This window comes from Otolemur garnettii, unplaced genomic scaffold (assembly GCF_000181295.1).
Source record: "Otolemur garnettii isolate 467f Iridium unplaced genomic scaffold, OtoGar3 scaffold00025, whole genome shotgun sequence".
Classification (NCBI taxonomy): Eukaryota; Metazoa; Chordata; class Mammalia; order Primates; family Galagidae; genus Otolemur; species Otolemur garnettii.
Window position 1 is genome coordinate 16360526 of NW_003852420.1, and position 15449 is coordinate 16375974.

The 15449-nt window shown below is 39.3% G+C and overlaps 1 protein-coding gene across 1 annotated transcript in view; it reads left to right on the forward strand.

Annotated features, from left to right (window-relative positions):
- LOC111724698 (E3 ubiquitin-protein ligase Itchy-like) overlaps positions 1–15449 on the forward strand; it is a 37439-nt gene that overhangs the window by 20520 nt on the left and 1470 nt on the right. The window contains exons 5-7 of the mRNA XM_023512259.1: positions 1842–1887; positions 13160–13317; positions 14770–14953. Of these exons, the coding sequence (XP_023368027.1) occupies positions 1842–1887; positions 13160–13317; positions 14770–14953 (388 nt within the window). The remainder of the gene's footprint in view (positions 1–1841; positions 1888–13159; positions 13318–14769; positions 14954–15449) is intronic.

The following is a 15449-nucleotide window of genomic DNA, read 5'->3' on the forward strand; positions in this document are numbered from 1 at the left end:
CGGGTGCCTGTAGTCCCAGCTACTTGGGAGGCTGAGGCAGGAGACTCGCTTGAGCCCAGGAGTTGGAGGTTGCTGTGAGCTGTGATGCCATGGGACTCTACCCAGGGGGATAGCTTGAGGCTCTGTCTCAAAAAAACACAACTAGAGATAGGGTCTCACTTTTGGTCAGGCTGATCTCAAACTCCTGAGCTCAAGCAGTCCGCCCATCTTGGGCTTCCAGAGTGCTAAGAATATAGGCATGAGCCTCTGCATCCAGCCCAGAAAAAATTCTTATAAAACTGAAACTAACTCTTTTACACCCAAAATATATTTTCTTCCACCATATATTTTTTTACAGTTTTAATAGCATTACTGAATTGTGTTTTATATATCAAAATTCACCCATTTCAAGTGTACAGCTTAAATGATTTAGTAACTTAAGTGAGGGATTCAAGTATCACTCAATAAAAATCCTTCTTGTCTGTTTACATCAGTGGTTCTCAACCTGTGGTCGTGACCCACAGGAAATGTATTAAAGGGCCATGGCATTAGGAAGGTTGAGAACCACTGATTTACAGGAAATCCTGTTCTTTCCTTCAGCCCCAGGCAACCATTAAACTATTCTCTATCTCTAAAAATTGTGTTTTCTGGCTCGGCACCTGTACTTCAGTGGTTAGGGTGCTGGCCACACACACCAAGGCTCGCAGGTTCGGACCTGAGCTAGGCATTGTGGCGGGTACCTGTAGTCCCAGCTACTTGGGAGGCTAAGGCAAGAGAACAGCTTAAGTCCAAGAGTTTGAGGATGCTGTGAGCTGTGACACCATAGCATTCTACCAGGGACACCACAGCATTCTACCAACGTAGTGAGACTTTGTCTCAAAATAAATACAAATAAAAATTTGTCTTTTCTGGGCATTGGATAAAAATGAAATAATGAAATACATTTTTTGTGTTTGGCTTCTTTCACTTAGCATGTTCTCAAAAAGATTAATCCATGAAATAGTATGTTTTAATAGTTCTTTTTTATTGCCAAATAGTTTTTCTTTGCATAGATATACCACATTTTGTCCATTTCCTATACCATTTTAAAAATGTACTACTTCTAGAGTGAATCAGACATTTGCCAACCTTGCTAGGTATGATATAGTGGCCAAGCCATAATGTCTTTTTAATGCATTAATCCACTAACTATGCTCTGATGTTATATAGTAAAGATTTCACTGTTTGAAACTATGACTGTATTCAGGGACTATTTGTTCTGTTATGAAATGGACCTACGCTATTGAACTTGGATTCTTGTTTCTGCATGTTATAGTTCTTCGTTCCCCTCTGTTTACCATCTGTACTGCTGTTAGTGTGCCTGTTGCTGGCAGCTTCCCTGCACCACTTTTGTAGGAAAAAAGACCATGGCTAAATTCTAGGAATATTTTCCACTAGTGAAGTTGGAAGAAAATAGAAACATTGTGGATTTCGTTTTGGCCACTTTGAAACTCATTTGTACCTTTTCTGTACTTTAAACTGTTTTCCAGATTTCTCTTTTATGAGGTATTTAGGATAAGAAAAATGACTAAAACACTAGGTTCAAACATATATTTCAAAAAAGGCAGAAGTGCGAGTGCATAGTAATATACCTTTACAAATTAATATCTCTTACACTAAGCATTTACACAAAATTTTGGTAAATCTTATTTTAATCATGTGAACATTTATCATATTTTCCCTTTAAAGCCATGTCGGAATTTAAGTTGTAATGTCTTTGTTAAAAAGATTTAATATGACTTTGCTTACATAGTATGTTTAGAAGAAAAAGTTGAAAGCTACTCCCTTGAAACTCATATTCTGTTTAAACTTTGATGTTAAAGGTGCTTCTCAGAATGAAGATGGCTCCAGACCCAAGGATGAAACAAGGTAAGAGTTCACCGATCGCTTACCACGAAATGCAGAATGATAGAAAGGAGACTTGATAGATTCATTTTAGTCAAAACTTTAAGTTCAGATTGCTAGCAATAAGAATAAATTAGTGTGAAAAACAATTTAGAACTTGAATGTGAAAGATTAAAGACTCCGACCGTAGCTATCTATAGTAGTCCAGATATAACCACATTCTGATACTTTAGCTTGTAGAAATTAAATATATCAGGTTGATATTTATCATATATATCAGGTGGCTTATACCTGTAATCTCAGGACTTTGGGAGGCTGAGGTGGGAAGATTGCTTGAGCCTGGGAATTCAGGACCACTGTCTCTACAAAAAATTAAAAAATTGCCCAGGCCTGGTGGCATCACACCTGTAGCCCCAGCTATTCATGAGGATTACTTGAATTGGAGATTGCAGTGAGCTATGATCATGCCACTTAACCCCAGCTTGGGAGACAGAGTAAGTCCCTGTTTCCAAAAAAAGTAAATGTATCAGCACTTTTCCAAAGACAGCAAATTCTGAATCCCAGGGTCATCCCTGTGCTGTTAAGCTTCTTTTCTAGGAAAGGTGAAATCTGAGTTTATGTGTATGTGAGGGTCATGACTAACTGTGGTTTCTTCTGGGCCTTTAGTACAAGGGGCAGAGATTTGTACTGTTTGCTGTTAGCTTAGATTTAGCGCTTCTGGGTGCCTGTCTTCAGGTTGGGGCCTAAAAACGATTTAAAGCCCTGGGTTATGTTAATCAGTATAACAAACTTTGTGTATTGTTTATCCTGGAAACTGGTAATATATAAAGTGAAGAAAAGGAGATGATTAAAAAAAAAAAAAAAGACAGAAAAAGGGCATGCCTATGGCTCAAAGGGGTAAGGTGCTGGCCCCATATGCTGGAGGAGGCAGGTTCAAACCCAGCCCCGACTAAAAAAGAAAGAAAGGAGATGATTATACTCTTAAACCAGTAAGTGACATGTCTTAGTTACAAAGTGTAATGGTAAAAAAATTCCATAGTTTTTCCTTAAGTGGGTTAGTAGCAGGTAGGAAGGTTATGATGAACTGTATGAGTAGTCAGAAGAGCAGAAGAACCAGAAAAGTGGTGTCACAGAATTCAAGGGAAAATTAAAGACAACTTATCAAGATCTTCTGGAAATTCAAAGTTTAATATTTATTTATTTATTTTAAGAGACAGAGTCTCGGCTAGGCGCCTATAGCTCAACCGGCTAGGGCGCCAGCCACGTACACCTAAGGTGGCCGGTTCGAATCCAGCCGGAGCCGCCAAACAACAATGACGGCTGCAACCCCAAAATAGCCAGGCGTTGTGGCGGGCGCCTGTGGTCCCAGCTACTTGGGAGGCGGAGGCAGGAGACTCGCTTGAGCCCAGGAGTTGGAGGTTGCTGTGAGCTGTAATGCCACGGCACTCTACCCAGGGGGACAGCTTGAGGCTCTGTCTCAAAAAAAAAAAAAAAAAAAAAAAAAGAGACAGAGTTTCACTTTATTGCCGTCGGTAGAGTGCAGTGACATCACAGCTCACAGCAGCCTCCAACTCCTGGGCTTAGGTGATTCTCTTGCTTCAGTCTCCTGAGTAACTGGGACTATAGGTGCCCACCACAAGGCCCAGCTATTTTTTGTTGCAGTTTGGTTGGGGTCGGGTTCAAACCCACCACCCTCAGTATATGGGGCCGGCGTTCTATGTACTGAGCCAAGGTGCTACCCAAAATCAAAGTTTATAATTATGTGTCTTACCTTATGGAAATCTATCTTCACAGAGTCAACTTCCTGTGAGATAGAATCATCTCCTATGCTAATTTCACAAGAAGTAGAATATTAAGGAGTTACAACTTTTTGCCCAAAGAGTACCTTTTATTTTTCACTATGATTAAAAACAACAGGCCAGGCATGGTGGCTCACGCCTTTAATTCTAGCACTCTGGGAGGCCAAGGCAGGTGGATTACCTGAGCGTACGGGTTCAAGACCAGCCTGAGCAAGAGCAAGACCTCATCTCCAAAAATAGCCAGACGTTGTGGCAGGTGCATATAGTCCAGCTACTTGGGTGGCCAAGGCTAGAGAATAACTTGAGCCCAAGAGTTTGAGGTAGCGTGAGCTATGACACCATAGCACTCTAATGGGGGTGACAAAGTGAGACTCTGTCTCAAAAAAAAAGCAACTGAAAGATTTTAAAAATTATATAAACATCTTTGTAGTCTGAAGAAAACTTATGCCTCTTTATGCCATTTTTTAGTATTATTTTTAATAGAAGATTTCTTGAATTCCTGAAATATCCCCCATAAAATGTTTCATTATAATAGTTTAGTTTGATTTGGTCAGTTAACTCCTCTTGCGTAATAAACTTGTATGTGCATTGTTAAATGGGAATGTGATAGAATTTATTTATTTATTTTTTGAGACAGAGTTTCCACTTTGTTGCCATGGCATCGTAGTTCACAACAACCTCAAACTCTTAGGCTAAAGCTGTTCTCTTGCCTCAGCCTCCCAAGTAGCTGGGGCTGCAGATGCCTTCCACACCTGTGGTTTTTTCTGTTTTTGGTAGAGATGGGGTCTCACTGTTGATCAGGCTTGTCTCAAACTTCTGAGCTCAAGCAATTTACCCACCTCAGCCTTCCAGAGAGCTAGGATTATAGACAGGAAACACCATACCTGGCCATATTATGTTCCTTAAAAGGTTTTGTTAAACTACTGTTGTTGCTATTTGGTTTTTTGCAAGTCTCTTTCTTAAAATACTTTTCTGAAATGACTGATACTCTGGACATATATAAATTTCTTGCAAAGGCATTGCTAGAGCCCCTGCTTCATGACATTTATTTAATCAAGGTTGTATATTTTCCCATGTGAATTATTGTCCCATGAGGAACAGTTTCTTCTAAGTTTCTGAGACTACCTGACAACTATTTGAGTTTATCTTTTGTGTTAAACATGAATTCTTGTGCATGTGCTTATATTAAGGAGCACACTCTTCTGAGATGATGAGTTTGTTAAACATTTCATAAGCTGTCAAATCTTAATATACGGTAATGTTTAGTAATCATGGCTGTGACTGCCTTTTCTCCTTTGCTTTTGTTGGCAGATTTCATAACTGTAAAACTAAAATATAGGGCAACAAGCAGGGGGTCCAGTGAGCCCCCTTTTTTTTTTTTTTTTGAGACAGAATGTCACTATGTTGCCCTCGGTACAGTGCTGTGGTGTCACAGCTCATAGCAACCTCAAACTCTTGGGCTTAAGCAATTCTCTTGCCTCTGCCTCCCAAGTAGCTGGGACTACAGGCGCCTACCACAATGCCTGGCTATTTTTTGGTTATAGTTACATTGTTTGGCAGGCCCAGGCTGTGTTCCAACCTGCCAGCTCCAGTGTTATGGCTGGTGCCCTAGCTGCTGAGCTACAGGTGCTAAACCAAGCTACATGATTTTGTGAGGATTTTTTTTCCTTATCCTTGGTGTGGTATATCACAATAAGTATGCACAAACTTTCTTTTTTTGTGCTAAACAGTTTTTGTTAGTGTTTGTGTATTTAATGTGTGGCGCAAGGCAACCTTTCTTCTTCCAATGTGCAGCAGAGAAAAAAACAAGTTGGACACCCCTAATAATGAACAAGGGCTTTGTGTACCCCCTACTCCCTGTAGTGTAATAACCAAGCCCCCAGCCCTTGACCCCCTCCCTAAGATCAGTGGGGAACGAGCCCCCTACCCTTGAGAAGGAAACTTCTCCTAAGCCTTTTAGTCCCAGCCCCCTCAAAGGTAAAGAGCAGCCTGAAATTAAGGAAGTATGCAGGGAGGGGTTGAGCAAAGGGATGAGTTGAGTCCCTGATGAAAAGGTCCCAAGTTATTCTCAGAAAATTACCCAACATTTGTTTTGTACCCCTGAACTATGTGACCCTCATCTTATGATCATGAAGTAATGTACTTGTGATGTATCTTGTAATTTATGAACCAATATGTACCCCCACCCTAAGTTGTATAAATGATGTACTCTTACCTTGTAACCCCTGAGCTGTATTGAGTTGTGGTAATTGGTTTCTGTATTGCACTAGTTTGCTGACTATGCATGATTATGCAGAATAATAGTATAAAAGGATTTCTCACCCACTATTTGAGGCTGCTTGTTGGCCCACCACAACAGCCCCCTGCAGGTGCACTTGCAGGTGTATTAAATTCCTAATAAATTTCTATTAATTACATCTGAAGAGGGGTCCACCCTTCTCTCGCATCTGCTGTCTTATTTCATTTGTTGTCATTACTAAGCATCCTTAAGTTATTTTACCTGTTTTTCCTAATTCTCGCATTATCCATATCATGAATGTAGTTTTGTTGATTTGCTTTCTCCATTATATGTCTGAATGCTCTATATGTCTGTCATTTACCGAGATAATTGGTGCCTCCTGGTCCAGGATTTTGTACTAATTACTTTTCAAAGCTAATGGTGGTGGTGGTGGTTTCACTGATAATTGTGATTTGTGTATAGATTTCTAAATTAGTTTTCAAATCTAGTTTTAGCTTCACACGTCATTAGAAGTACTTAAACTTGTAAAAGAACTAATATCAATCACCAGTGCTATTTAGTATGGCCATGCTTCTCATACTTGATAGAACACATCAGAATAACTTTGACATCTTGTTGAAGATTATTAAGTCCTATCTACAGTTCTGGATTTATAAAGTTTAAGATGGGGCTCAAGATGTGCATCTCTAGCAAATTTTTAGGTGATGCTGATACTGTTACACCTATAATTTGAGAATTGCTGTGGTTAGGCACACATTTTTCCAAATTACAACAAACTATTTTGGAAAATACGTTCAGTTACATAACAGCTCTGTTTCTTGAATGTCTGAACTTGTGGTACTTGCTTGAAATGTTACTCCATCTTAATCTTATACTATTTTACTTCAGAACTAGTTTGAATCTTGTCTTTCTTTTTCTTAAGAGGCAGAGTCTCTGTCACCCTGGATAGAATGCTCTGGCATCATAGCTCACAGCAACCTCAAACTCTTGTGCTCAACCTATCCTCTTGCCTCAGCCTCCTGAGTAGCTGGGATAGGGTCTTGCTCTTGTTCAGGTTAGTCTTGAACTTGTGAGCTCAAGCAGTCCACCTGCCTTGGCCTTCCAGTCTTGTTTCTTTCTTGAACAGTTTTTTGTTTTAAAATTATATATGATTATTTTAAAAGATATAAAGTATATCAAATAAAATGTGTAAAGGCTCCATGGAGAGAATAACATTTGACCTAAGTCCTTAAAAATAATTATAATTTGCACATGCATATCTTTGAGGAATTGAAGGGAGGAAGGGATTCTAAGTAGAAGGAAAAACAACAAAGTCATGGAAGTGGGAAAGAGCACAGGGTGTTTCATAGGAAATCTTTCGTCAGAATGTTTGGGTGAAAGCTTTAGTCTCCTGAAAAGGAGAAATGGTAGATGGTGAATTGAGTAGACTCAATCTGTTAGTATTTATTGCCTCTTATGTGGTAGGACTGTGCTGAGAATGTTTCTTGCTCTTTCCAGTTAATCCTTAAACATTTATATGAGGTAGGTACAATTGTATCATTTCTGTGGGGCTGGTGCCCTACCCACTGAGCCACAGGCACTGCTCGAACTATATATATTTTTCTATCATAGGAAAAGTGTTTTCCTTATAAGAGCAGTTTGTAATCTGAGGATACTCATCATCTGTTATATTGGTTAAATATTTCCTTTGCTTTTGTTGTCAGCATATAAGTTTTTTATTTTTATATAATTAAGTGTACTCAGTAATGAGTACTAGTACTAGGTTTGAACCCAGCTCTGGCCAGCTAAAATAGCAGTGGTAACTGCAACAAAAATAGCTGGGCGTTGTGGGCGCCTGTAGTCCCAGCAACTTAGGAGGCTGAGGCAAGAGAATTGCCCTAGCCCAAGAGCTGGCGGTTGCTGTGAGCTGTGATGCAATAGCACTCTACCGAGAGCAACAAAGTGAGACTCTGTCTCAAAAAAAAAAAAAAAAGAAAAGTAAAGAAAAAAATATACATGGTTCATGAAAAAAGAAACTCAAATATTGTTCGCCTTCATTAAAGAAAATAGCATTAACATTTTTATTTACTAACTTGACAAAAAAAAATTTTTTTTTTTTTGAGACAGTTTCACTTCTTTACCCTTGGTAGAGTGCTGGTGGCGTCATAGCTCACAGCAACCTCAAACTCTTGGGCTCAAGTGATTCTCTTGCCTCAGCCTCCAAAGTAGCTGGAACTACAGACGCCCGGCCACAGTGCTCAGCTATTTTTAGTCTCGTTCTTGCTCAGGCTGTTCTCAAACCTCTGAGCTCAGAAAATCCACCCATGTCAGCCTTTCAGAGTGCTAGGACTACAGGTGTGAGCCACTGCGTCCAGTCTTATTTTTTATTTTTTGAGACCAATGTTACGTGATGTTTCTTGTGAGTGGTCAGTGATGCAAGGTGTAGACCTGCAATTGAAATTGTATACAATAAAGGAGGCTACTGCTTTTACGGCAAATAGCAAAGTTCTTTTTCTTCCCAGCTTATATAGCCAGTGCTGCAAGTACACGCTGCTAATTAATATTCATACCATTACCTCACTAACATATTGTAAAAAACAGACTAACTTTTCAAGTGAGACACATTATTCTAAGTTATCTATTATACTCAAAATAGTAGCCATGAAAAAGCAGACTATCAACTCCCTAGTCCACTTCCTGATAGATATGGAAACTGCTGTGGGAGAATTTGCCTGCAGTTGCAGCCTCAGGCCATCTGGAGGCAGTAACTTAATCTTGGAAAACCACAATTAGGAGGTCCTTGAGACATACCAGTGACGTGCCTACACCCCCCAGCCTCTTGGCCTGAGCACAGGAATTTTACCTCCATTGTGCTAGTGTTGGGCATAAAATCTTTGAGCCACTGAGGAAAGGAGCACTTCAGATGAGATTTAAAAGATAATACAGTCCTTTATTAATGATCCATCGACCTGCTGCCCGAGCCTACAAGACTATGGAGCGCAGCAGCAGGTTAAGCAGTGGGGGGTATTTAAGGGATATAGGCACAGAAGAGGGGCTCGAGCCCTTGGCGTCTGGACACCTCTGGTGTTAACTGAGCGAAGCAAGCTGGTTTACAGAAGCAAAGATGAGCAATTTTTACAAGCAAGGTATTTCATAGAAATGGAGCATGGTGGTTCCTGCGGTTGAGTTCACACAGCTCAGGTGGCTTCAGGTGCTCAGTGGAAGTTTCCACTATGGGCCTAACTTGGTAGTGGGCAAAAAGATGGGGGGGTCATAAGATGGAGTCACCATTGTCCTGACTTTCAGCAACTTTTAGCCTAACACTAGGTCAAATGGAGTTCTGCCTCAGTTTCTCCTGAATTGTGCCAGGCCAGATTTGTACATGCTTGCTCTCAAAAACAGCAGAGGCAAAGACATACAGGCTTTTCGCCTATAGACCAAGGCATCATAGCTCACAGTAGCCTCAAACTCTTGGACTAAAGAGATTCTGTTGCCTCAGCCTCCTGAGTAGGATTATATATACGTGCCTGCCACAATCCCTGGCTATTTTTAAAGACAGGGTCTCACTCTTGCTCAGGCTGATCTTGAACCTGTGAGCTCAAGGCAGTCCACCCGCCTTGGCCTGCCAGAGTGGTAGGATTACAGGCATGAGCCACCGTACCCAGCCCCCAAATTTTAATATCTCATGGTGAAATGGGCATTTTCATATACAGCTAATGAGAGAACAGATCAATTATGACCTTTAAAAAAATTTTTTTTGACGGCTCATTACTTACCTGTCCACTTTATTTTTTTTTAATATAGCAATCAGTATTTTCAGACTTCAAAATATTTACGTGCTGTAGCCCAGCCATTCTATTCTGGTATTCAGTCTGAAGGAAATAAAATTTACAAAAATATCAATGAAAAGAAAATGATTGAATTATGGTATATCCATATGATTTTGAATAATCTGGGAGAAATGCTCAGTAGTGATGAGTAACAAAACAAAAACCTATTTTACAATACAAAACTGTTACACCTTGTATGATTGCAATCGTATCCAATGAAAAAGGGCTGGCAAGATATACTCCCATATCTTAGTGGTAAATATTTTCAGGATGGGGATTTCAAGTACCTTTTATTTTCTAATTAGAAGTTACTCTTTTATTTTGAAAGTCTTTTTATTTTTTTATTTTATTTTTTTTTTGAGACAGAGCCTCAAGCTATCCCCCCGGGGAGAGTGCTGTGGCATCACAGCTCACAGCAACCTCCAACTCCTGGGCTCAAGCGAGTCTCTTGCCTCCACCTCCCAAGTAGCTGGGACCACAGGCGCCCGCCACAACGCCCGGCTATTTTTTGGTTGCAGCCGTCATTGTTGTTTGGCGGGTCCGGGCTGGATTCGAACCCTCCACCTTAGGTGTATGTGGCTGGCACCTTAGCCACTTAAGCCTTAGGCACCAAGCCTTGAAAGTCTTTTTAAAAAATTAAAATGTACTATGTAAATTAGTTGCATAAATACAAAAAAGTATAATGAAAGAAAGGGGAGTTAGAAAACAGTTTGAAGAGCACTTAGGATTGAGAAAATAATTTAGGTAGGGATGGTTGATTGCATTTATAGACTGAGAGGAAGGACTTAAAAGAAGGAATATAATGAAGATACAAGAAAGGCATTAAATAATGTTGGAAAGTCCTAGAGGATGTAGTCTGCAACAAGGATATGTAAACAGTTTAGACAAATTAGCTTGAAGAAGGAGAGAGAAACTTTTTCAGACATGGGGAAAAACAATGAAGATGATGAGTGAAACAAAGAAATTTTAAGGTAGGGAAGAAAATTGAGGGATAACAGCTAATTTTATTTTGGGGAATGATAATTCCAAAGACTTTCCAAGCAGTATGATTAGCCCAGTTGAAGTTGTTGAATAATATGGACTATAGCCCATTTTGCCTCAGTCTCTTTGACATAATCCAGCTTTAGGAACTTGAATACTGCCCATCTAGAATACTTTAGACTGAAGATGAACAATTTCAACTTTCTTTTTCCTTGACCTATATGACCATACAGGACCTAGTAAACACTTTTTTGTAGTAAATTAATTTTTTTATTACTGTTAATTTTAATGCCAGTATACTAATCACATTCAAAGGTTGTCATTGTCATCTGTCATTTCTAATTCCCTAGCTCCCAGAAGACTTGAGCTATAATATCTTCTTTTTACAAAGGGAGGAAAAGGCAACCTGAACATTGTAGCAAGACCTTGTCTCAAATAGAAAAAGTAACTGGGCATGGTGGCATGCACCTGTAGTCCAACTACTCCAGAGTCTGAGACAGCAGGATCACTTGAACCCAGGAATTCAGAGTTGCAGTGATCTATAATGATGCCACTGAACCCTAGCTGGATGACTTAGTAAGACCTTATCTCAAACCACCCACCCACCCAACCAAACAAACAAACAAAAGCAAGGAGAAAAAGACTTGTGAGTCATTGGAAGTGAAAACCTCAGAACTTTTCCTTGTTGGGTCCAATGGAAAATCCATCAAGACTTTTTGTAGAATAGTCTGCTTCTTTGATATACGACCTAGTTTATTTACTAAAATACACTGGAACATACCTCAGCTTTACATATTGGCCACAAAGAATAGTAGTGGAAAAAGTAAGTGAAGGATTAGTTGTAGTGAAAGGATTGCTGGGAGAGGGGAGGCTTTTGGGCAAGGGAGAAGGAATGAAAAGTACTAGTATTAGGGAAAGTAGCCTATAATGAAGCCATGGGAGACTTGAAGGGAGCTGACGAACTGTGAAGACTGAGGAGTTGGAAGGTCATGGTGAGACTGAATAAAAGATCCTATAGAAGGCAGGTAGAATGAATAGGAAGTTGTAGTTGGTGGAATTTTAGAATTTAATATCTAGGAAGAGAGCAATTTTAAGTATCAAGGAAATTTAAGGAGTTATACTCCTCAAGTTGTCAGATAGTAATGTTGCTAAACAGATAAAAATGTTAGAAGGGTGAACAGCATGGATGTTAAAATCATGGATTTTAATCCTTAACAAATCATACCGTTTTTATAATCCAGTGCTTCTGTACCTTTATCGTGGCAGATGTACCTCATTCCCTGAATGTTCTTTCTCCCTCAAGTATCCCTAAAACTTGTCAAGCTCTAAATGTGCAATTTAGTATGAATTTTCTAACTGAAAGGTTTTCAGGAGGAATCGTACAAACAAGATAATTTTGAGTTACAGAAAGATTAAGACCTTTCTTGGTCACATAACTTATCAGTAACAGAGTGAGAACTAGAAACTTTAATTTCCCACTTTTGCTCCATTCTACCAGTTGTTATCAATTGTATAAGAAGCAGCAAGAACCCTTCTGTCGCACTAATTAATAATCTCCCCCCTCCCCCATATTTCAAGTCATCAAACAAAGTAATTTCTTAGGCTAGGCACCCGTTGCTCAATGGTTAGGGCACCAGCCACATATGCTGGAGCTGGCAGGTTCAAACCTGCCCTGGGCTTGCTAAACAACAGTGACATCTACAACAAAAAAATAGCTGGGTGTTGTGGTGGGCACCACCTACTTGGGAGGCTGAGGCAAAAGAACTGCTTAAGCCCAAGAGTTTGAGGTTGCTGTGAGCTGTGACACTATGGCAGTCTACCAAGGGCAACATAGTGAGACTCTCTCTCAAAACAAATAAATGAACAAAGTAATTTCCTTTTTTTTTTTTTTGAGATAGAGTTTTACTTTGTCACCCTCGGTAGAGTGCTACGGGATCATAGCTCACAACAACCTCAAACTCTTGGGATTTAAGTGGTTCTCTTGTCTCAGCCTCCCAAGTAGCTGGGACTATAGGCTCCCACCACATGCCCAGCTGTTTTCTGTTGCAGTTGTCATTATTGTTTAGCTGACCCAGACCAGGTTTGAACCCACCAGCTTTGGTGTATGTGGCTGGTGCTTTAGTCACTTGAGCCACAGGCACTGAGCCTCTTGGCCTTATTTTTTATTTTTTGAGATCAAGTGTCACTCTGTTGCCTGGGAAGAGTGCCATGCCGTCATAACTTACAGCAGGGGGTTCAACAGTTCTTCTTGCCTCAGCCTCCTGACTAGTTTTTATATTTTTAGTAGAGACAGGGTCTTACTCTTTCAGGCCAGTCTCTAACTCCTGACCTCAAGCATTCCTCCTATTTTGACTTTCCAAAGTGCTAAGATTGCAGGTGTGAACCACCACACTCAGCCTTTTTCTTAAATCCAAAAAACACTTACTAATTTTCTCTTTCCATTTCTTTTCCTCCTTTCTATTACGTAGAGTGAACCCAAATGGGTCAGATGATCCTGAGGATGCAGGAGCTGGTGAAAATAGGAGGATTAATGGGAATAATTCTCCATCACTCTCAAATGGTGGTTTTAAACCTTCCAGGCCTCCAAGACCTTCACGACCACCTCCACCTACCCCACGTAGACCAGGTGTGTATCCCAGTCCTCAGTACTGTGATTGTAAAAATATTCTGTTTGGGAATTGATACTCAGGTAAATGTTAGGAGATTGTTTTTGGTCAGTTTTTTGGCTGTATTTTTACATTTGAGATTTTGACCAATAGCCATCTTTCTGTGAGTAACCAAGAAGTTCCTTTTCCATAAGTTTTATTTCCAATATAAAGTTAATGAGGCAGTACTCTGTTGAGAATGAAAATCGCACAATCGTTATATAAAATATAGATAGTACAGTTAAAATTGCAAGTTTCTTAGTATGGTTTGTAAATGTGTGAAATAGCATGTCTGATAGCCAGGGATTCAGTTGCTTGTTAACTAGTCTGTTCTTCAAAAAGATAATTAGTAAATGCTGAATAACCCAATAGTGCTAAGTGATACAGATTTTAAAGCAAAAATTACAGAACAAATGAGCATATTTTATGCATAAACATGTGAACACCTGTAGGTGGAGTATCTGTTTTTCTAATTAGCCAAAATAAATCTTTCATTTCTCTCTGCTAGCATGTGGGCAGAGAGTGCAAAGTAATTAAACCAAGTACTAGAAAAGTAAGTCAGTGTCCACAAGTCATTTTATTAAATGAATTTGTATTCAATTATACATCTTCCCCTTCTTCTGTAAAGTATTTTGTTAGCAATGTATTCCAAGTCTTTAAGACTGTATACCTCTGTGTCACAATATTAATTGACTTCTTCTAGGAATTGTTTTGTCAACTGGTATTTATTTTCATAAAGATGTAGTATCAATAATAACTAGTATCAATCAATATCATTAGCATTGTAGTATTAATATTGTAGTATCAATAACTATTTGTAAGAAGGTTACTGCTTAGGCCGGGTGTGGTAGCTCATACCTATAATCGTAGCACTCTGGGAGGCCAAGGCAGGTGGATTACTTGAGCTCAGGAGTTCAATACCAGCCTGAGCCAAGAGGTAGACCCCATGTTTAAAAAATAGCCAGCATTGTGGTAAGTGCCTATAGTCCCAGCTACTCAGGAGGCTGAGGCAAGAGGATCACCTGAGATCTAAGAGTTTGAGGTTGCTGTGAGCTAAGATGCCATAGAACACTACAGAGTCGGTGACCAAGTAAGATTCTGTCTTTAAAAAAAAAAGAAAGAAAGAATTTAGAAAATAACTAAATGAACTTAAAATACCAAGTAATACTAATGCTTTCTTCTAAAAATTTTTATTTCCTATCAGGATCTATATATACTTTATAATTAATAAATGAGGCACAGGGGTAGATAGGACCTAAGTGGGAACATTGACTATTTCCCATTATCTATTTTCTTTAAGTAAATTTTGAACTGTATACCTAATCTTAAGTTTTGTATGTGTCACCTGCCTTATTTAAAGTAAAATTCTATCTTGAATTTAGATTTCAGAAAATAAAAAATTATTTTCCCATTTTTCCCTACATCATTTATAGCATCTGTTAATGGTTCACCATCAGCCACTTCTGAAAGTGATGGATCTAGTACAGGGCCTTTACCACCAACAAATACAAATACATCTGAAGGAGCAACGTCTGGATTAATAATTCCTCTTACGATATCTGGAGGCTCAGGCCCTAGGCCATTAAATCCTGTAACTCAAGCTCCCCTACCACCTGGGTGAGTGACTTTTCAAACTAACATTTGTTTTCTTTATGCTTCTACATATATTCAGTAAGGAAAAAAATACTAAACTCCATTCTTTTCAAAAATTGTCTTCAGGCCATTGTAACTGATTTTCTAGGGACTGGACTCAAAATAAAGAAAGCTCCACCTTATTTGAAATGTCTCCCCTCATTTCCAGGGTAAAGTGGAAGAATATTCTTTTTCTTTTTATTAAAGGATTCTGAAAGCTAACCAAGGCCGCATAATAAAATATCACCTAATTTAGATTGTTTTTCGGAAGGGGATGATTGGTTCAAAATTCAAGGTTTTTTGTCATAAAGTCATAACAAAGTAGTAATTTAGAAAACTAAGGAAATGAGGCTCAGTGATTGTAGCTCAAGCGGCTAAGATGCCAGCCACACATACGCAGAGCCGGAGTTCGAATCCAGCCCGGGCCTGCCAAACAACAATGACAACTACAATAAAAAAAAAAAATAGCTGGGCGTTGTGG